Source organism: Doryrhamphus excisus, linkage group LG16, assembly GCF_037039965.1.
Source record: "Doryrhamphus excisus strain RoL-2023G ecotype Guam linkage group LG16, RoL_Dexc_Guam_v1.1, whole genome shotgun sequence".
NCBI classification, from domain to species: Eukaryota; Metazoa; Chordata; class Actinopteri; order Syngnathiformes; family Syngnathidae; genus Doryrhamphus; species Doryrhamphus excisus.
In genome coordinates, this window is record NC_136372.1 from 1737161 (window position 1) to 1758860 (window position 21700).

Here is a 21700-nt window from a genome sequence, read left to right on the forward strand (position 1 = left end):
TCCTCACCGGGCTGACACGATTGGACGGCCTGGGGTTCCGCCCACAAACACACAAGGTGGAGTTGGAAAAGGGAAAAAAAACATGCTGATCTAATATGAATCTGTCAAACAGCCTTCCACAATTTACAAAACGAGCATTCCTACGTGCAACGGCACAGAGACTCATTCAGTCACATAGTATAATCAACTTTAGTAGACAAGTGACATTAAAGTTAACTTTTAAAAATGACCAACGCCAACATATGTCCGTACAAGCATATAGCTTTCCAAATTTGTGGTTAGTCAAGCGGTGCGATCCGTGTTAACTCGAGGCGTGCGGGTCAGATGCAGTTGCCCGATCAAAGTGTGCCAACATCGGCGGAGGATCGGCCACTGTCGCCCCTCCAGATGTAAACGCGATGGCTCCGCTTGGGAAACAACGGCGGTCGTCGAACGCTCGGACAACATGGAGGACGTCTCGGCGTAGCGAAATGGTTGGGTGGGGAGTAGGAAGCTGCTACGCGTTGACTGGAGGGAGACGGCGAGTGAGATGGAGGCGGGGGAAGAATCATCTCTGCGGGGACTGGAGCCGAGGACCGACGGCGCAGTACTGGCGATCGTTCAACCCTCCCCTTCTTCCTCCACAACGACGCCGAAGCTCACGCCGTGCAGCAAGGTAAGCCAGCGGAGCACTCGCTGGGCTCCAACGCGACACGATTGCGCCATAAAAATCACAAACGAGCGACTAAATTCGCCAAAAGTAGGCATACATGTGTTTTTAGACGTGTGGAAACGCGGGTCGGTCGGAAGCCCCTTTGTACTTAGCTCGACAAGCAACGACGGTGGGAAGGGTACAGACGAGGGCGGCCATAGCCGTGCTTCTTCTGCGGCGGGCGGAAAGTTCTCGACACAAGGCCCGGAGGTAACGCTAAACGTTGTTGAAATTAAATTCAAACGGATGGGTCTTGAAAATCGCCTTCATAGAAACCCGTCGACCGAAGTTATATTTGGGTTACATTCGCGAAAGAGCGAGCGGTGCTTTCGGCGCCCAGACCTCCATGCGGCAGTTGGCAGAACAACCAGCCGCCCCTCTCGGTTAGCCATCAGGGATCTTGGTTTAATATCTCACCGCCCTCTCTCTCCCCCTCCTCTCTCACCGACCAGACCCGGACTACCGACCACCGAGCTCGAAGAACCCGCCTTCTAGACCTCGCTTGTGCTCTTTTTGGGAGCCCTCGTGGTTGAGATCTCTGCCCGTCATTTCGTCGCCGAGCAGTGCGCCATTGGACCTTGTCACGGTAGGTTTGAGCTGAAGCATGGCGGACCTCGAGCCTTGTGGCACCATGGAGCCTTCTCGGGCTTCGACGCTACCCTAAGTCCTTTCGAGTTCATCTTTCAAACGGCTTCGGTTTGTTACAGTAAACATACTGACTTTGTTTTAATGTAGCTTTCATATTTTATTTAAACGGTTTGTCTTTGTAGCTCCACTACCACGACGTTTGTTTATAATGTTAAAATGAATATATATAATATATATATTAGAATATAAACATCGTGGTAAACAATGCGAATTCTGTCCCCGAAACAAGGCACACATGTCGACCGTGTGGACTGTTTACATTTTGGGCTAAAATTGGAGCCCCATTCCCCCGAAAACAACCACGCTACATGTTGACTGAAACGCCGCCATTGGTCGTGAAAATGCCCCTAAACTCTTGGGTCGTATCTCCTATGTATGCGTTGTACTGTTTGTGTTATTTAGCCACGGAAAGTCCTAATTGATCCCGTTTGGCATGATGGCTACCATCCAAAGGTTCGGCGGTTCTGGGTCGCATAGTGGTGGTTCAGCTAAGCTAGCTAGCTAGCTAGCTAGCTGGAGCCATGAAGGACACGACGAACAACGAGCAGCCGCCATCATGGATGCACTCCTCGGCTACGCCTCGTTGGGGAATGTAGCACGTTTTTTCGCTTGAATTTCGAATAAAAACCACACACGTTGTTTTGAAACACCACAAAAGACAATTAGGAACGGTAAACGAGAATGTGTGTCAATTTCCCCCCGGCACAAGTCCACATTTTTAGGATTCGGGGGGCTGCAGTTTGGCACGGCGGAGCAAGAGCCACGACCATGAGGTGATGAGGCTCCGAGTGGCGCAGTTTTGACTGCAGTGCTTCCATGTCGCCATTGCTCCCCTTCCACGGAGCCCCAAAGCAGATCCCCGTGGTCAGCTGGTCGCCTACAGCTGCCTGTCCGTCCGCTCGCCTCCGCCTTCCGTGGATCCTCCCCAACCTCCGCTGCTCACACTCCAAATCCTCCATTAAGCGATCTCTGCTGGAAGAGAAAATGGTCGCCCTGGCTTGTCCGCGGATCCCATTACGGGGATGAAAGAGCCGTACAGAGACACGCCAAATTCCGCCTTTGTGGAATTAGCTCGACGGGCGGTGAGCTAGCAGTGCTACTAGTTAGCCCTCCGCTGTGTTATTTGAGATTGGAAGCCGTCACAAGCTATCACTGAGTCTCACCATGGAGCGTAAACGTTTAAGGGGCGGTGTAATGAATATAACCCATTATGTCGACACACATTCCGATTCCTCCCTTTTGGAATCGCGTTTATTTGGCCGTTTTATTTCCACTAACAACCTATAACAATTTACAATAAAAAAATTACATTTGTCGAAACATTTTATTTATTTGTGATTTGCATACATTATTGAACCACTCATGTCTGATTCTCATTGAAATGTGTTGTTTTTTGTGACATGCGAACATGATTTTTAGTAACTTTAGTTATTTATTTTTCCCCCAGATTCAAAAAGGTATCGCCCACAAATGAATGGAGACATGGAGACAACATGTGACATAGGTAATATTAGTTTGTTTTTGAACAAGTTACATCAGTAATAACCATCTTTACACAGTCTAAGCAATCACTATTTATGGAACATTTTCTACCAGTGCAAAAATGTGTGGATGACATACAGTATATATTTTTTTTTAACTTTTCCACCGTTTCCGTTCCTCAGCCTGGGCACAGGATGACCTCCTCCAGCTGCTGGAAGCCATGAAGGTGGCCCTGCCCCAAAAAGACCTGACCAAGTACAAGACGTCAGAGTCCCACCTGGACTGGCAGAAGGTGGCCTTCAATTCCTACACGGCCGAGATGTGCAAGCAGAAGTGGCAGGAGGTTTCTAAAGAGGTCGGCCAGTTGAATTTGATGCTCGAGAAACAAATGCAATACATTTGAGACTGAACGTTTCTTTTGTCTGCCTGTTCACAGATCCGTAAATTCAGAACCTTAACAGAGCTCATATTTGATGCTCAGGACTACATCAAGAACCCATACAAAGGCAAGAAAATAAAGGTAAGACAAAAGATCTTGTGTCACGAGATCCTGCAAGTTGTAGCCACCGTGGTAATGTCCAAGCAGAAGCTGTAGTAATTGTGCCCTTGATCAAACATGCTTAAGCTTGTCAGATCAATACATAAAACGTCCATGAAAACGTGGGCTAGTAGCATCTATATCACTTGTTATTTTTGAATTGTAATCATTTTTATGACAATTTTCACTTATTGTACTAATGCATTGTTTTGTGACTCGATAAAACTAAAAAGCCAATATGGTCTTGTCTCATGAGCCGAGTGTAGCGTGACATTCAACGACAATTGGGTCTCCTTTTGCCGCACAGAAACATCCGGATTTCCCCAAGAAGCCCCTGACGCCATACTTCCGCTTCTTCATGGAGAAGCGGGCCAAGTATGCAAAGTTGCACCCGGAGATGAGCAACTTGGATCTGACCAAGATCCTGTCCAAGAAGTACAGAGAGCTGCCCGACAAAAAAAAGGCAAGTCTTAGGCTTTGTTGTTGCAGCGGAAAGGATGCTAAGTTGTGTGGGTTTTTTTTTCGTCACCTTTCCAGAAAAAATATGTGGACGACTTCCTGCGGGACAAAGAGACATTTATGCACAGCATGATGAGGTTCAGGTGAGTTCATCTGGCATCATTGTGGTATCTAGCGTACATGTAGACGCTTCCCTTGACTCTGTGCTGTGTTCGTGCAGGGAAGAACACCCCGACCTTGTGGAGAGCATGACCAAGAAAAGCTCAAATGTCCCAGAGAAGCCAAAAACGCCCCAACAGCTGTGGTACACCCACGAGAAGAAGGCTTTCCTCAAAGGCCACCCGGATGTAAGTCTGTACATTTGGTACGTCGTTGATCTCGTCGGGCGCTCGCTGACCTTCAGTTTCATCTCCCAGGCCACCACCAAAGACATCAAGGACTGCCTGGGCAAACAGTGGACGCAGCTGTCAGACAAAAAGAGACTCAAGTGGATCGCCAAGTCGCTGGAGCAGCAGAAACTGTATGAGGTGAGATGGGAGACGTTGAAGAAACCCGACATTAGCTCCGACCACTTTCCACTCACCTTGCTTTATTTACTAGTGAATAACCGTTTTCAACACAGAGTTGAAAATGTAAAATAAATTAATAAAAATCAATAAATACACGCATTGTCATATAATTTCTGGCTTTGCTTCTTCCAGGGGACAATGCGAGAATACATCCAACAGCACCCGGAATTGAACCTGACCCAGGGGGATATCGTCAAGTCCACACTGACCAAAGCCGAGAGGCACCTGAAGGACAAATCTGATGGGCGTCCTGACAAACCTCCACCGTGAGTGCCCTGCCCCCTGCCCCCGCTCGGTGACCAGATTGGAAGGAGAGCAGGGGGGGGGGTTGCTCAACACTGGCTTGTGCTTGCAGGAACGGCTACTCCATGTTCTGCGCCGAGCTGATGTCCAGCATGAAAGACGTGCCCAGCACGGAGCGCATGGTGATGTGCAGCCAGCGGTGGAAGCTGCTCAAGCAGAACGAGAAGGACGCCTACCAGAAACGCTGTGAACAGGTGACTTGTTGCCGAGGATGAAATCAGTTCGCCAGCACCCGATCGGAGTATAACCGCCATGTTTCTCTCTGCAGAGGAAGAAGGAGTATGAAATAGAGATGAACAGATTCCTCAGCGTAAGTGTCTTTTCTTATTTAATCATTTTGATTTTTAGTTTATCTTTGACATTTTCCTTGACTTACCAGTGGAAATGACCTACAGCAGGTCTCTGATTGGCTGAAACGTGATGCTATTAAGGATTATAGTGGCCTCTGTCGCCTTGGCATGCACTTGGCCGCTTTCTCATGAGTTTAATTATAAAAGCTTAGTTGTTGGTGCCTTCACGGTTCTGTTCCCTCGTGCTTCTGCAGAGTTTGTCTGAGGAGGAGCAGCAGCGGGTCCTGGGCGAGGACAAGGTCGGCTTCAAGAGAGGCAGCGTGGCCAACAGCCCCGCATCCAAAAAGAAGAACTCTAAAGCTAAGGTACCCAAAAAAAACGGTGTTTCCCATGCATTAGACCTAGCTAGCTGTTGGCCGTGGCTAATGAACACATTATAACACGGCAGGTCTACTAGTGAATAAGAAGATGTAGCAGGAGGGCGCGGTGTTGCCATATTTAGCAACAATTTAGCAAGTATTCCGACCCCTCTAGATACTCTAGCAACAAATCCAGCCAGGAGACTTTTGGCGACTCTGACATGAACGCACAAATTGCTCTTCTCAACAAGAAGTGCTTCTGTGTGCCATCTGGAAACGGCTCAGTCTTGTTTGTGACATTTAAAAAAGGAAAAAACAAAGAGCTAATTTGTGGCTCCAAACATATTTCATGTTTTTTTGCTAATGTGCCACAGCCAATTATGCAAATTTGCCCATTACACCACCCGGTGCCAGCCAGCCACCACCACACATAGATTGCAGTCCTGTGGGGGAAACGGCATATTACTCAGATCTTCCCTTTCCCTGGTGTCTGCATACAGGTCACCCCAGAAAAACCCAAGAGGCCCATCTCCGCCATGTTCATCTTTTCGGAGGAGAAGCGCCCCAAACTGCACCAGGAGCGCCCAGATCTCTCCGACAGCGAGCTCACCAGGCTCCTGGCGCGCATGTGGAACGAGCTGCCGGACAAGAAGAAGGTACGCCGAGACCGCCGGGGTGTCGGGCCATTTTGCAAATGCGCTTTGGCTGATCCGCGATGTCGCGCAGGAGAAGTACAAACGACTGGAGGCCGTCCTGAAGGCGGAGTCGGAGAAGAAGGAGGATCGCAGTCTGCCGGACCCGCCCAAGACGGCGCAGGACATCTGGCAGCAGAGCGTCATCGGAGACTACCTGGCGAGATTTAAGGTGATCTTTTCGTTTCTCCACGTTATTCCTTGGAATACACGGCAATGCGGCTGACGAACTAACTCTATTTTTAGAACGACCGTCCAAAGGCCCAGAAAGCTATGGAAGCCACTTGGAGCACCATGGAGAAGAAGGAGAAGATCATGTGGATAAAAAAAGCAGCAGAGGACCAGAAACGATACGAGGTTGGTCTCGGCTCGCTAACCGTTGACTTGAGATGGTTTGCTCCGCCAGCGTCTAACCTTCTCGTCCTTGGTCCTGGTTCCACAGCGAGACCTGTGTGAGATGCGCTCGCCCGTCGCCACCGCCGTGGCCTCGGGGAAGAAGATGAAGTTTGAGGGCGAACCCAAGAAGCCGCCGTCGTGAGTTTTTGTGATTTGGCGTTCCTCCTCTGTGTGCTTGGCTCGCCTGACCTCCTCGCTGTGGTCGTGCTTTTAGGAACGGATATCAAAAGTTCTCCCAGGAGATGTTGTCCAACGGAGAGCTCAACCACCTCCCCATGAAGGAGAGGATGACGGAGATCGGCAGCCGCTGGCAGAGGTTACCCCTGAAGGACAAGGACCGCTACAAGAAGATCGCGGAGGAGATGCAGAGGCAGTACAAAGTGCTGCTGGAGCAGTGGCTTGCTGTGAGTGCTCGCACGTTCACAACATCTGCTGCTCAAAAACCAAACCATCTAACGTCTCTCGCCTTCTCCGATCAGAGCGTGTCTTCTCAAGTGAGGAACACGTACAAAGAATATAATTCTCAGGTGTGTAGCAACTCCTCCGTCTGTAAAAGGAGTTTGGGTGTCTGATGTATTTTAAAACGTTCCCACTTTGTGTTCCAGAAAAGGAAAAGTACGGCCAAACCAGGAGGACCCAAGGCCAAAGCCAAGAAATCCGTAAGTGTCTCCGAACTCGACTGTGGCTTTCAGAACACCTTTCCTAGATCCCTAGTAAAAGGATGGAATCCAACTTTATTGGTAAAGCACTTTACAACAACCGCAGGTGACCAAGGTATGGAGTAATAAATAAAAGCACACAAAGTCACAACGAGGTATATCTCAAATAAAATTACAAAATGATGATTTACATCATAAATATTAGCCCTACATTTGTATCATCTACATATTTAGATTCCTTGGCCGTGATAACATAGCGTTAGTAACTGGATTCCTAATGATATCAGTATTAGTTAGCATTTTCAGTATGTGGCTCCAACTCCATGGCTTTTGTTTTGGCATTATATAATGGTGCTTATGAAAATTCCAAAGGTCCCCTTTTTTTTCATACTCTTTATAATAGCATTTGGAATTATTCCATTATCTGGATTAGTCTTTTTTTTTTCTTTCCATGTACCATTTTCTGTGGAGTTAAATGCCCAAATGCTCCTATCTTACAATGTTAAAGAAACATTTTTTAAAAAATCCTGGATTGAGAAGGTGATCTGGATCACCCCCAAAACGTGATCAGGTCTCTCTGTCTGACAATTCCTGAAAATTCCATCCAAATCCAGCTATTTTGAACACAAACGGAAAAGGCTGGAAAAGAAAAAAGCTCCTTGGCAAGGGAAACAATGTGTTGTGCGCCCTCTGCTGGTTGCTTCATGTAGTGAACTCTTGTGATCCGCTTTGCATCAAGGCTCAGCCTGTCTGATTGTTGCTTCCCACAGGACACGGAGGAAGAGGAGGAGGAGGACGACGACGAAGATGACGACGACGACGAGGATCAGGACAGGGCTTCCTCCGACGGCGCCTCCTCCAGCGAGGATGAAGAGGAAGAGGAGGAGGAAGAAGATGATGAGAATGATGTAAGTGGCGTCTCTCTCTCTCTTTTTCGTCTACTCTCTTCCCACGTGACTCAAAGTTCTCCGCCGCTGTTTGCGTTGAAGAAGGAAGACGAAGAGGACGACGACGACGACGAAGACGACGACGAGGTGGAGGACAAAGAGAACAAGTCGGAAGACAGCAGCAGCGAGTCGAATTCGGGGGACTCGTCGGACAGCGAGTCGGACTGAAAGCGGGCGCGGCGTCGCCGTGGCGACAGACGGACTGAGCAGCGCTGAGCTGAGCCACAAGGGTCCATCCAGGGAGCTCTGCCACTGTGCCAACCCCCCCCCCTCTCTCTCACCACCTCCCACCACCAGAGGGCGCCCCTGCAAACGACTCCTCCCATTTCACATGCCCACTTTTTTTTTTTTTTTTTTTTTGTAACATTTTTCTCAGTTTTTGTCCAAAATCCCAAATTTAGTCCAGAGTTAACTCGAGAACTGCATCCCGCTGGTTTGGCGATGTTGCAAGCATTTTTTCCCCACCATCTTTTTTTGACAATTTACGGTTCAGAGTTTTAATGTGCCGAGCCTCCTGTTTCTTATTTTATTGTTGTGTGTGTGTGTGTGTGTGTATGAGCGGTGAACAGGCTTCTCAGAGCCAAAGAACATAACCAGGTGGGGGCGGGAGGGGGTGAGGCCGGGGGGGGGGGGGGGGGGCTGTGTGTGCGTGTATGAAATAATTGCACTCTTTAGAATGTCTACTTGTTCATACTTCTTTTCTCCCTTCTCTTCTTCTTCAAATTTGGATTTTATGGTTTCGTTCTTAAAGAGGTGGTATTTTTTCAGAAAAAAAAACCCAACAAGCCATGATGAATGTCTGTTTTTTTTTTTTTTTTTTTAAAGTCGCTGGAATATTCTGATTTTCTTCAGCCGTGTTCTCGTTTAAAAGCTGTTAGTGCCCATAAAGTTTGCAACCCCTCTCTTTTCACAAATTAACTTCATTTAGCGCCTGCTTTTTTTTTTTTTTTTTTTGGACACAACAGCCAATAAATGTTGCATAATTTCCACACTTTATTGATTAGAGTTGAAAAGAGAGTGTGTGCCTTGACATGGCTTCTTGTCAACAAAATCTACAAAAGGAAGCAGATTACACATTTTTCATAAAAAAAAAAGTTTAAGGGAGGGTGTTGAAACTCTGTATGGGCACTGCAAATATATTTTTATTTCATATGATGTGTCATAATACAGTGACACATTCAGTTATGTTTGTGTGAAACAATTCCTCTCGGTTTGCAAGTTTTTGACTTTTAAAACATTTTTTTTTGTTCTGTCCTGACAGAAATAAACCAGTTTGTTGTGCGAACACAGAGTTTGCAATGGAAGCTGTTATTTAAAAGAAGAAAAAAATGGATTCAAAGTTCAATTGTTGACCGGAAATCCTTATTCATTTAAGTGTTGTTGGTTGCCCCCCCGCCCAAAAATATGCACTTGCAGCAAATGTGTCCCTTTAGTGTGAGTCTGTGTGTATGTGCATATCACAGCAATATCATGAATGTACATACTGTCCATTTTTTTCCTGCTTTGCTGTGATTGGTTACCTACACACACACACACACACACATTCATTAAAGTGTCTGGCTGTAAAAGGGAGCAGAGGTGCCAGTGGAGTTGGGTTAGGGGGGGAGAACAACTTGTATTTTTTCTTGTAAATACTGTTTTAAGTTTGTATGGAGTGCTTCATGTTTTGTTTATATTTTCATTTGGCAAATTCTCACTTGCGACCTCTTGCGTTGTTGTCCTGTCGGTCGCTTGTTTTTTTTCCTTCAAAAGAGCAAAAGCTTTACAAGGTTTGTACTGCTGATCATTTCACAAAAAGAAATTTGATGTTTTCTATAGCTGAGGGTGTTCTTATGTACTTGTAGTTCAAGTATTTGGGCAAATAAAAAAACAATCTTGGACAGTTAACTTGTGCTTTGTTTGAATGTCTCTACACTAATTTGGTCATTAAAGGAGTATTAGTGCTTGGAAGAATTAGTTTCTCTTAAATAACTGATTTTTTTTACAATATTTGAAATCTATACTCTTAATTTCTATTAAGAAACCTTATGTTACATGTCATGTTACACAATTCTAACTATGTCGTAGATCAAGAAACTATATTAATAGCGCAACAAAAAAAGGCGTATGTCCTCGTCAGGCTTCCGTAGTGTGATCATTTTTTTACATAAGTACCAACATCCTCTGCTACGCCCCCTTTAAAACACGAAAAATACGAATGCCCGTGAACGTAACCGGAAGTGTGTGGTTGTTCGGCGCCGTTAATTGGTCGAGCACTGCTGCATGGCGTGCCTCGCGACTGTTCCGCAGGCTCGCGACGCTGGTTGGTTTGCGCAACAAAACAAAAGACAACAATTTGGACTTCTTTCCTTTTTTCTTTTATTCTTTATTCCCGTTTTTTATGTGACAACCACCGCAATGGACGTCCGCGGAGCTTTGTCGCAGTGACGCCGTCATGTCTCAGCCCGGTTCCGAGTCCGCGGTCCATGACGACGAGGTAAAAGGAAACCAAAATAAAATGTGATGTCACTGCCACGGCCACGCGCACCGTTTTTTTCTACGCTTGTGCCGCGCGCCCGTGACTGCTATGTGTGGCTATAGCTAGCAGGTGTTTGCTAGCAAGCTGCTGTTAGTTCTTCTTGGCGTTGGCGATGCTGTTCTCTTTTAATGCTCACAATAACCACAAAATTGTTATCGAAAGCATGTTGACAGTCCACACCACATGTCAGTACAGTTTATCAATTATGATGTATACTTCCGACAACTAATAGCCAGCTAGCTCGTAAATATCCACGCAAATTGAAACATCCGTTTGTTTTTACTGTAGTCAACTGTTAGCACTCAATACTACAGTACACAGTATTCAAAAATAATACATCAAACTGGACATAGTTGTCTTTTTTTGGATCTCAATAGATGTGAATTTGTCCTCCACAGGATGAAGAGAGACATGCATCTGCTGCTCACTACTAATTTCAAAGTGAGTAACTTGAAGTTGTGATGGATAGATGATGGATGGATGGATGGATGGATGATGAGTTTAACTGTGTGGCTTTTTCGTTGGAATCTGCAGGTCAGCATTTCATTGCCTCACCATCAATATTTACCAGACAGATTTGCAAATGAAAATGGAGGATATGGCCCTTTCAGGCCCAGACAACACCAGGCTGGAGGTGATACATGTACATATACGTATACGTGTAGAAATGATATATTTTATTGATGTTAAACTTTATGTATTGTGTTGCAGGCTTTGGTCCATGACGTCTACTCTGAGCTGGTGGAGGACGCCTGTTTGGGCCTTTGTTTTGAGGTGCATCGAGCCGTGAAGCACGGCTATTTCTTCCTTGATGAAACTGACCCGGAGAGCACAAAGGAATTTGGTTAGTCCTGCCTTTGATCATTTTCCAGGCACTCTTTTATTGTTGGTAATAAATGTGTTGTGTCTTTCATTTTGTAGAGATTGTGGATCAGCCGGGGCTGGACATATTTGGACAAGTGTATAATCAGTGGAAGAACAAAGAGTGCGAGTGTCCCAACTGCAAGCGACTCATTGCGGCCTCTCGATTTGCCCCCCACCTGGAGAAATGTCTTGGCATGGGACGCAACAGCAGTCGCATCGCCAGCCGCAGGTGGGCACGACACGATACGACACCTCACTCTGAACACTGAGCTGGGTGTTTGATCCCTTTCTCCGGGTTTCATGCTTTGACAGGTTGGCCAGCAACAACAACAACAACAACGTCAGCAAGTCGGAGAGTGACCAGGAAGACAACGATGACCTCAACGACAACGACTGGTCGTACGGCGCCGAGAAGAAATGTGAGTGACTCGTTTAAAAAAACAAACAAAACGAGTGCAGCATCACACTGATGACTTTTTCTGTTTTCTGATTGCAGCCAAGAAGAAGAAGTCAGATAAGGTTGTCTTACTCGTTTTCTCCTTAAAAAAAAACAAAACAATAACAATGCTGTTTTCTTATGTCTTTTTTTTTTGCCTGTGCAGAATCAAAATTCACCACGGCGATCCAAATCTCTTAAACATAAAAATGGTGGGTTCCTATACTATTACTGCCTGTTACTATGAGGAATAATTCCTGCTGATAGTGTTTCCCACAGGCTTGCAATTCATCTGTGGCAGTGGGCGTGAGTGTTAGATGACACTATTGTCTCATTTACATAATTGTAAAACTGACAAATTGTACTATTTTTTTCTCCAAAATGAAACGGCGAATGAGAGAATGCATCATTTCATGCACGCTACGTTGAAAAATGCTGGCTCTGATGGGAGTCAGTGGGAGGTTTGATAAATGATGAATGATAAATAATTTAATGTATGATTTTGACAGGTGAGCTCGGAACCGGCGTCAGCTCCGAAGCTTTCAAGGTGACGCCTCTCTCTTGTCATCGTCACCTTTCGTGTTTACTGTAAACGCTTGTGGATTCTGACCGCTCTGTGTCTGCCTTTCAGTACAACAACTACAACGCCGGCATCAGCTACGAAAGTCTCGCGCCTGAGGAAGTGAGATCGTTGTTGACAACGGTGAGGTTCAGGTGCAAAAGTCTGCTTGCGCCACTTTTAATTTGTGTGACTTAATGGCATCATTGCATTGGGAATCACAAAGTGTATTACATGAGGTCCAGATTTGGCTCCTTAAGTACCAGAGATGCACAGCAGTGTGCCTGGCTCCACTACAAGGGCTACTTAAGGAAGCCTATGGAGTGGGAATGCAATGAAAAAGGCTACTGAAGCGTATTCGTACTGCCGTGTGGTGGAAAGGAGGCTGTGTTACTGTGGATTCAAGTGGTCTATCTGTGTGCAGCAATGCGGCGTGATCTCTGAACACACCAAGAAGATGTGCACCAGGTATGTACTATACATACACACACACACGTGTACAGTGACCTAGTGTGTGTCTGATCCTCAGTTTGACCTTGGGGTTTAACCTTGGCGCCAAGGTGAAATGTCATGGTGGAAAGTGAAAGTCCGCCATGGCTTTCCTTTCCAGCATGCAAGGTCCTGTTGTGTTGGAACAAAGTGGCCAATGATCCATTGGCCACCATCAATGGAATGGCAAAAAATGGCTGCAGATGTACGCACCCCCCCCCCCCCCCTCCCCCCACGGCAACGACCGCCAGTCTGCCAGTCAGGGATGTGTAACGTCACCTTGTGTCCCCTCCTCCCCTACCCTACCCTCCCCTCCCCTCCCACCAGGTCTCAGCGATGTCCCCAGCACACGGACGAACAGAGGAGGGCCGTCAGGGTGTTCCTCCTGGGGCCGTCCGCGTGAGTGTGCCCCCCAATCCTCCATCCTTTACCCTCCCATCCCCACATGTCTGCTTCACTAATGTGCATATGTGTGTGTGTGTTGTCATGGGGATTGTGCTCAGTGGCGCCCTCTTCTGTCTGTGATAGTTACCTTACAGCCACCGCCACCGTCTTTTCACGGCAATCCCTCCCAACTGCCGGCCCCCGGGCCCAATCCATCACATGAATGATATCAGATGGGCCGGTTCCCCAACATTAGTGATAACGGACACATGAATGATATCAGTTTGACCAAATCTGACGCATGAATGTTATCAGATTAGCCCAATGTGAATGAAATCAGATGGGCTTAATCCAACACATGAATGATATCACTTTGATGGACTCCAACACATGGATGATATCAGTTTAATGGAATCCAACACATGAATGATATCACTTTGATGGAATCAACACATGAATGATATCACTTTGATGGAATCAACACATGGATGATATCACTTTGATGGAATCCAACACATGGATGATATCACTTTGATGATATCACTTTGATGGAATCCAACACATGGATGATATCACTTTGATGGAATCCAACACATGGATGATATCACTTTGATGGAATCCAACACATGGATGATATCACTTTGATGGAATCCAACACATGGATGATATCACTTTGATGGAATCAACACATGGATGATATCACTTTGATGGAATCCAACACATGGATGATATCACTTTGATGGAATCCAACACATGGATGATATCACTTTGATGGAATCCAACACCTGGATGATATCACTTTGATGGAATCCAACACATGGATGATATCACTTTGATGGAATCCAACACATGGATGATATCACCGGTGTTCTTCCAGTAGTTCCTTAATAACAGCAAAGTGACATGAAATGCAATGCGATGACATTTATTCCCAAAATAAGACGTTAAGGATGAGGATGTATCTGACGGATGCTAAATATGAGTGAGAGCTAAGTGGCACTCACTTATAGAAGGAAGTCATCATGTAATGGTTTTCCTGTCCCAGGTCATGCCTTCCCGACGCCGACACCGCGATGGAGAGTGAGACCTTTGACCTTGCCGACAGCGGCCAGAGCCTGATCAGCCGCCTGCAGTGGGAAGACTCCCCGGATATTTCCCCCACCGACTCCGCCTCATCCAGAGCCAGTAAGGAACTTATCGCCATCACGTGTTTGAGTCATCCTTTTTTCAATACATGACATTTGATATTCAAGAGTAGGTCACACATCATTTTCCTAAATTCACTACTGTTCTTAGTGTCTTTTCCAGTGTTGACTTTCTTCAGGTTTCTGATTGGCTAACTCGTCCGTATAGCTCTACAGAGCATATTAGTCATTAGTAGTTGTCTTTTTAACAGTGTTGTTCCTTATTTTCAGGCACAAACCACTCAGACCCTCGGAGGCCCAAGAAGAAGAAGCGTTGCTCTCTGGCTTTGACCAGCGGAGGCGGAGCTGAAGCAGGAAGTGGAAGCCTGACAGGAGGAGGAGGAGGAGGAGGAGGAGGAGGCAGCTCTCAGAGCAACATCAGCAGCTTGACCAGCAAAAAAAAGAGACCCAAACTTTCCGCACCTTCTATTTCGAGCATCTACGACGACTTAAACTAAGAGTTTGGACAGATGATGCATTCAGGTGATGTCCCCCCCCCCCCTGTTTTGGGCACAGTTGGTGAGCGCCGCAAGATGTGACCGTGTGCATGTAGGTCACGCACAATCACGTTGACACATTCCTCTGCTGCTTCATCATCGCCTATTTAGTAACTCTGTTTTTCTATGCGGCATTTCCTCACACAACCTAGCATCCTTGAATGTGACAAGTTTGCAAACTTCTTTTTGTGTACTTTGTGTTAAGAGATGTGTAGTAGCCGTTATGGATCCTAATGGTCTTACGTGACATTTTGTTTTTGCACATTTGATGTTCTGGTAGATGGCGGCGGAGAGCAGTGTGCACTGTAAACAAAGATAAGCTCATTTGCATCAACCTCAAAACTGGATTAAGACACTCTTGATTTCCTTTGAAATATAATTGTATATATTTTTATAGTCCTGTGCAGTTTTGTAATGTCATTGGAGATCAGGTCTAGTGATGTGCACTAACTAGAAATGTCGTAAAAAAAATGTCATTAGTGACATATAGTACTGTTGTGCGTACTGTTGTTTAGAAATAAACCAAGACCGGGACGTATTTTTAAAATGATTTTAATTGGAGATGTCACTAAAGTCCAGGACTCCTCCAAATGTCTTTTTTTTTTTATTATTTTCCAAGTGCCGGATGGAGTTTGGTCAGATTCATTCATTCATTCTTGGTTTTATTTACACATTGTACAGACAGGTGACAACTCACAGGAAACACAACCCTAAGAAATTGCACACGTGAGCCACTCTGCTCTAGTTTGTCTTCACATTAGTCTTCTCTTGTCTTATGTTAAATTAATTTCTATACAATCATTATTTTTGAACATTTTTCAGCTTCATCAACCTGATTGAAACAAGCTGAGATTCCTGCACCCCCCCCCCAAAAAAGACACAAAGAACCACACAGCGGAAAGCAAAACATTTGGATGGAGAGATGAGTGTACCATGCCGCCGCCCCCGCCGCTAGAAGACACAAAATGACAAACTTCAGTCCGGCTGTCGGGGAGGTTCATGTTTTTGCTGCCGTTTGACTACTTCAGTGGGATGAGGTGAAGCTTCCTGGCCAAGGAGGAATCAATCAAATGCACGTGGAAATCTGCATTGTTTTGACGACACTGTGCAATAGGCCATTTAATATTTTTAATGTATGATCATTAATATCTATGAAGATGTCGATCCAAATGAGGAATATTTAGGCATTGGCAGAAGTCTACACATTCTACACATTCAGCTGTGGTGTTCATTTGACTTCCAGAGTTCTCCCCTTCCCGCCCTCCTCCTCAGCGGCTGTGCATCCCAAAAATGAGGAAGCTAAAGAAGACTGTGACCCCCACCAGGGAGATGGTGGCAGGAGCGGTGAAAAACTGCCTGTAGTTGATGCGGAAGTACCAAACCACTGCGAGTATCACCACAAAGATGGGCACCACCAGGCTGCCCGTGCTGACGGCCACGCCCGCCGCTCTCCAGCCTCCCGAGACCGCCCCGGCTCCGGGCCCGGCCCTGGCCTGAGCCCCCGCGTCGGGGCTGCTGTCGTGCAGTGCCTGGGAGACGTGGCAGTGGATGACGCTGTTGTGAGTAATGTTCAGAGAGAGCAGCGTTCTCTTGGGGTCCTGCAGCAGCTGGCCTCGATAGATCAGCTTGATTTGGTGCTCCCGTCCAGAGAAGTACTTACTATGCCAGAGAATACAAGATTAACGATCCTGCTAATTTGAGGATTATTGGTAAAAATACATTTCCTGAACTTTAAACGTATTTGGAATACGTTTGTTGTGTTGGTACCAACCTTTTGAGTTGCGCCACGGTGTCGTGCGGCTTAACCACAGCCACCTCTTCTGTGTCGTTTAAAAACTTGAGTCGTACAGAAATGGAGGATGCCGCTATTTCCTTGACACTCTTTTTATATTCCTCCTCCAGCTCCTCGTCTTCGCCGTAATCCTCTTCCTCTTCGTCTGAAGCGTTACCTCTCCCAGCCTGGGGGGCTTTACTCCGAATGTCCAACAGAGCGTCTGTCCTCACCCCCTCGGTGCCCGTTTCCTCCACCGCCCCCTCGCCGTCGCCCCTCTCGTCGCCTTCGTCGGGCTTGTTGTCCTGCGGCGGCGCCGGGCTGGTCTGCTCGGGGGCGTCCGCGCCGGGGGGGCCTCCGCCGCCGTAGCTGTCATCGCCGCCTAGGCCAATGAGGGACGCATGAGCCCCCACGGTGAGGATGGTGCCCAGGATGTGGTCCCCGCGCTCGGCGACGTGGGTGGAGAGCCAGGCCAGGACGAGGGCCAAGACCAGGAGGAGAGCGCCCCCTGCCGCCGTCACCTCGCCCCCTATCCCGTCCAACATGGTCAGTGCACACACTGCCATCTGTCTGTCCTCCACACCTGAGCACAAAGACCAGACACATTAACACAGTTGATAGCCGGATTTTTGAAATGATAATAATGCTCACTTTTGATTGACGGTGTCAGACAGCTATCAATTACCTTTTTATGATTATGCTTTCATCTGTGTAGGTTTTGGTGTCGCTATAAGTGCAGATGTACCTATCCCAGTGTCATTAAGTACATACACACAACTTGTTTACACGATGACAACTTTAATGGCAGTAAGAAGCTAATTAGGGGTAAAGTACACACATCCTATTTGCGTGACACGTCACAATCCCTGTCATGGTCTTACATGGACTGGTCCAACGTAGAGTATAAAAATACATTCAACAAACCGTTCTAGAATAACAGGCAGGTACTCCAGTCTAACGCGGCTAAGTCTCCCGATTAGCAACAGTGGGACTTTCGTCAGTTACGTCAACTAGCGACGCTATTCACGGAACAGCTGTTTACTTTAGCTTAAGACTTTTATATCCAAGCTACCAGCAAGACACCAAATGTTGACATAAAAGCTCGTCTTGTGTGCTGTGATGCTAAACGATGACGCCTCTTCTCGACCTGACTAATAGTTAGCAAGTTTAGCTAGCCTGCGAGCTAGTGTGCACAACTAAGCTTAACAAAAAAAGCAGCTCTTTCGGCTCTTATGTGCTATTTCTTCAATCATAACGTCACTCATCAATTGATATATTATGGTTTAACGTGTGTGGTAGTCAATATGTCAACTATTCTTACCGTCCAGACGTGAAATCAGAGCATGTTTGAAGACGAGCCTCGATGCTAGCTGCTAGTGGCTACTTCCTGGAACCAAAAAAAAACAATACATTAGGTAGGGAGCTGGTGTGACGTCATCACCAGCCAGCCGCTCAACACCTTAAGCACATCATAACAACGAATTTAAACACTTTTATTGGTAATATTTTTACAATAAATGGGGCGATGTCACAAACTAAAATTGAAGAACCCAATACTCCGATTCATGCGAGTTAAGATTGGAATGTCAAATTAATTCAAATGAAAATTCATCCAACATGAACAATCCCATAATAACATGTTCAGACTGGTTATATCTTTAAATCAGACAGAAATCTTGCTCTGTTTATGTGCAGTGTTGGGCAAATTAAAAAGTATCGTTACAAGTTCCTTTCCCCCATTTGGTGGAAGGTTTTCTTCATAAATATTGCGCAATTATTTTGAAAAACCTTCAGGTGAAATCATAGTCCTGAGATTACAGGAGGGCTGAGCTCATGGATTGCAATTTTATACTACAATGAAACACTAGAGGGCGGTATTTTCAAACAAAAACACCCTACTGTTACTGACTTGCTGGCTGTGCACTTTTAATGCTAAATAACCCACCATGGGGCCAAAGAAAGATTTACAATAAATTCCACCCAGTCTTTACTTAGAATGATTGTGTGTGGTTTTATGCATGTATTATATGTATTATAAATGTATTTTTGTTCATATTTCTGGGTGTCTGTAAGAGATATATTGGATTTATATTTGATGATTGGCTCAGTATCTTTTGGAAAGAATTAATAACAAACTGAGGTACACCTGTGGAGATAAACAACTTTTGTTGTTTGTTTTTTGAACGTTTTTATTTGCAGGGTATCTGACCCAAAAGGCGGTGAAAGTGCCAATATGACACGCTGGGGAAGCCAAACAAGTTTTAAAAACAAAATCGCAGAAAAACTGAGTCAAGATTTCAGTGGAGAGTCCCGTCGTTGTGCAGCAGCAGGTAATCCTTCAGGCAGCCGGGAATGTCCAAGCCACTCACTTTTGAGTGGCACAGCGCCCCGAAATGTCGCCGCAAAGTGCAGCGACACAGATGCTGCAGAGAGCGAGGCTGACCGCTGCGTTGACGCACCAAGTCGAAGAAGCTTGGGTGTCCCTGCGAGAAAGTACGGGGGTTGACAAAAGGTCACGGAGACGTGATAGAGAAGGAGTCACCTGGTATATCTCCCGGGACACCCCGCCGTCCATCCAGTCGCACGGGGGGATGGACGGGTACGAGTTGAGTATCACCTCCAATGTGGCAGCAGAGAGAACGCACGACCTCAGCATCTGTGCACGTGGAAGTACATGCATCAAATATTCAAATATTACAGAAGACTTCAATTAGCTTAATTGAAAAACAGACTAAATTGTCTTTGGAAACCAAAATGGACTCTGGGTTTGTCAAAGTGATCTGTGTGGACCAAAGGTATGCAATATTGCTTTTGTGAAGGACTTTTCATTGCCAACCTTTGTTGCAACGGGCTTGGCTCCGTGGTTGAGGAGGATACGAACCACATCTTCAGGATGCTGGTCTACGTAGTCTTCCACCACCTTAAGAGGACAAGAAGTGTTTATCTTGCGTCTTTTAAGACGACGCATGTGATGTCGTACCTGTAGGACACAGTCCATGGGCATGTATCCTGCACAGTTGCTAACACCCGCCTCGGCTCCATGCTGCAGAAGAATCTCCACAATCTCGGGGCAGCAGTTGGCGCAGGCGTTGTGCAGCGGCGTGTGCAGCTTCTTGCCCGCCGTGTGCGGGTCGGCCCCCGCGTGGAGCAGACTCTGTACAACGCGCCGGTAGCGCCCCGCCTCGGACGGCCTCTCGGCCTTGGAGCACGCCGCGTTCAGTGGGGTTTCTCCTTCCCGGTTTGTGGCCAAGACATCGGCTCCGCGGGCGAGCAGGAGATCCACGTGGTCGTCCAGGCCCCGCAGGGCGGCCACGTGCAGCGGAGTCAGCCTGGAGTCCTTGGTCCTCACGTTGACCTCGGCGCCACCGTCTAGAAGCAGCTTTGCACACCTGGATGAGACAGACATGCTAGTTACATCTTGGAATGTTGTGCCTTTTACACAGAACCCACTAAAACGGGGCAGTCATAGTCCTATAGTCATATTGCTTTTCACACAGCATCCCACAATCGGTGTGATCTTTCCAGTCTGGTCCGAGAATTACAGAGTACCCTTCCACACAGTTGCCATCCTGCCTCTGTTCTGGCTCTGATACTATCTCAGAATGTGGAGGGTTGCTGGGTCAACTCTATACAGAAGTACAACCTAGCGGGCAGCAACAGAGGCAGGATGGTGCCTGTGTGTAAGAAAGCCGGGACAGGACAGTGAAGTCTCAGTTACGGCAACATCCAGTCCTGCTGGGTTCTGTGTAAAAGGCAAAGGCGGATAAATGCTGGATCGTGTAGCTAACATGTTGATGTATCTGTCCAAGTATGAAGCTGGCGGAGCATCGACTCACTGGAACGACAGAGGCGAGGTGCACAGGTGAAGAGGAGCGCTGCCGTCCAGAGCCAACACCTGAGGATCTGCTCCATGAGAGAGCAGCAGCTGCACGCAGACGCCGTGGCCCCCCGCGCAAGCGTCATGGAGCGCGGTGCTGCCCCCGGGGTCGTCATTGACCTCGGCCCCACGGAACAGGAGCTCCTCCACGCACGCCGCGTGTCCTCGTCCGGCAGCCAGTCGCAAGGCGGACGTCTGCTTCACCCTGGAGCTCATGGTCCACATGCCTGGCGGAGGAGGAAGCAGCGCGGTGAGAGGAACACCCAACGCAGAAGTAGCATGAGGAACGTCCTACCCATCTCTGGGGCCCACACCATCTCCTCATGTACCGTCTCCATCAGGGCGTTGACCATGGCGGGGTCCTTGAGAACGGCGTACACGCCCTTCATGTCTCCACACATGAAAGTGTTATGGATGGCCGGGTCTCGGCATCGGGCCTGAGGAGGGGGGGCTCTGACCTCCTGGAGGCGCCGCTGCCTGGGGGCTCTCGGCAGAGGGGCCCTGCTCATGGCTCTCCTGCGGGCCAAAGCTTGCCGTGCATCCTCCCAGTCCTGGAACTCCTGCTCCAGCCTCAGGGAGCGCAGGGTGGTGGTGGTGAAGGGGAACGTGTTCTTTGACATGGCGCTTTCACTTCATGGAGGACACATGGAGAACACCATACACAAAAGACAAGAAGAAAGTGTTATTTTGCTGTTCCATCGAAGCGGCAATGTGTTTACTAACTTGCCCGGGCAGGTGAATCTCGGAAGAGGAGCCTAAAAATGTTTCCCAACAGGTTTGGCTCACCCTTCAGTGGAGGAGTTGAACGCAGTAGCAGGTTTCAACTGAGAGGTTTCATCATTAAAACCGCCGTTGTCCTTTTGTCTTGCTTGATCTTACACTTGGGGGTCGAACACAGTCGTCGACGTTCTAAACGCAAATTCAGAACCAGTTATTAATAGATGGTGGTGTAAACAGATACTTGTCATTCCCAAAAATGACCAACAGGTGGCAGTGTTGAGTTTACATTGCACCAACTGACATGTTAACGGATATGATAAAACTCTTGGATGAAAGCGAGTTATTTTTAGCTAGCTATTTTTAGCTAG

General features: G+C 47.1%; 4 protein-coding genes across 7 annotated transcripts; 2 read left to right on the top strand and 2 right to left on the bottom strand.

Annotated features, from left to right (window-relative positions):
- The first annotated feature begins 127 nt into the window (after nt 1-127).
- Nucleotides 128-9913, top strand: ubtf (upstream binding transcription factor). Its single transcript, XM_058049344.2, has 22 exons — nt 128-655; nt 1144-1277; nt 2787-2843; nt 3004-3176; nt 3258-3341; nt 3667-3822; nt 3897-3961; nt 4039-4165; nt 4235-4345; nt 4520-4653; nt 4743-4884; nt 4959-5000; nt 5235-5345; nt 5840-5995; nt 6066-6203; nt 6278-6388; nt 6474-6565; nt 6642-6831; nt 6907-6954; nt 7033-7086; nt 7857-7994; nt 8076-9913. Exons 3-22 carry the CDS (start codon nt 2810-2812, stop codon nt 8199-8201), a joined length of 2232 nt encoding a protein of 743 aa, XP_057905327.2. The 5' UTR covers nt 128-655; nt 1144-1277; nt 2787-2809; the 3' UTR covers nt 8202-9913.
- A 316-nt stretch (nt 9914-10229) lies between these two features.
- atxn7l3a (ataxin 7 like 3a) lies at nt 10230-15358 on the top strand. Of its 4 annotated transcripts, none has more exons than XM_058049457.2 (14): nt 10231-10509; nt 10950-10992; nt 11086-11185; nt 11263-11395; nt 11473-11644; nt 11728-11834; nt 11912-11934; nt 12018-12063; nt 12361-12398; nt 12483-12554; nt 12835-12878; nt 13227-13298; nt 14329-14468; nt 14699-15358. In XM_058049457.2, exons 3-14 carry the CDS (start codon nt 11135-11137, stop codon nt 14923-14925), a joined length of 1125 nt encoding a protein of 374 aa, XP_057905440.2. In that variant the 5' UTR covers nt 10231-10509; nt 10950-10992; nt 11086-11134; the 3' UTR covers nt 14926-15358. The 4 variants fall into 4 exon arrangements, with proteins under 4 accessions (XP_078653314.1, XP_057905440.2, XP_057905443.2 ...); XM_058049459.2 differs by lacking the exon at nt 10231-10509 and adding an exon at nt 10602-10736; XM_058049460.2 differs by lacking the exon at nt 13227-13298 and having other exon boundaries at nt 10232-10509.
- Nucleotides 15359-16016: 658 nt separating this feature from the next.
- tmub2 (transmembrane and ubiquitin-like domain containing 2) lies at nt 16017-18164 on the bottom strand. Its single transcript, XM_058049461.2, has 3 exons — nt 18057-18164; nt 16736-17318; nt 16017-16623 (listed from the first exon to the last, which is right to left on the bottom strand). The coding sequence occupies exons 2-3, from the start codon at nt 17299-17301 to the stop codon at nt 16233-16235; spliced, it is 957 nt and encodes a 318-aa protein (XP_057905444.2). The 5' UTR covers nt 17302-17318; nt 18057-18164; the 3' UTR covers nt 16017-16232.
- An 820-nt stretch (nt 18165-18984) lies between these two features.
- Nucleotides 18985-21627, bottom strand: asb16 (ankyrin repeat and SOCS box containing 16). The gene is made up of 7 exons (XM_058049455.2): nt 21399-21627; nt 20908-21242; nt 20572-20839; nt 19716-20124; nt 19572-19655; nt 19278-19391; nt 18985-19218 (listed from the first exon to the last, which is right to left on the bottom strand). Exons 2-7 carry the CDS (start codon nt 21230-21232, stop codon nt 19033-19035), a joined length of 1386 nt encoding a protein of 461 aa, XP_057905438.2. The 5' UTR covers nt 21233-21242; nt 21399-21627; the 3' UTR covers nt 18985-19032.
- Between the last annotated feature and the right edge of the window lie 73 nt (nt 21628-21700).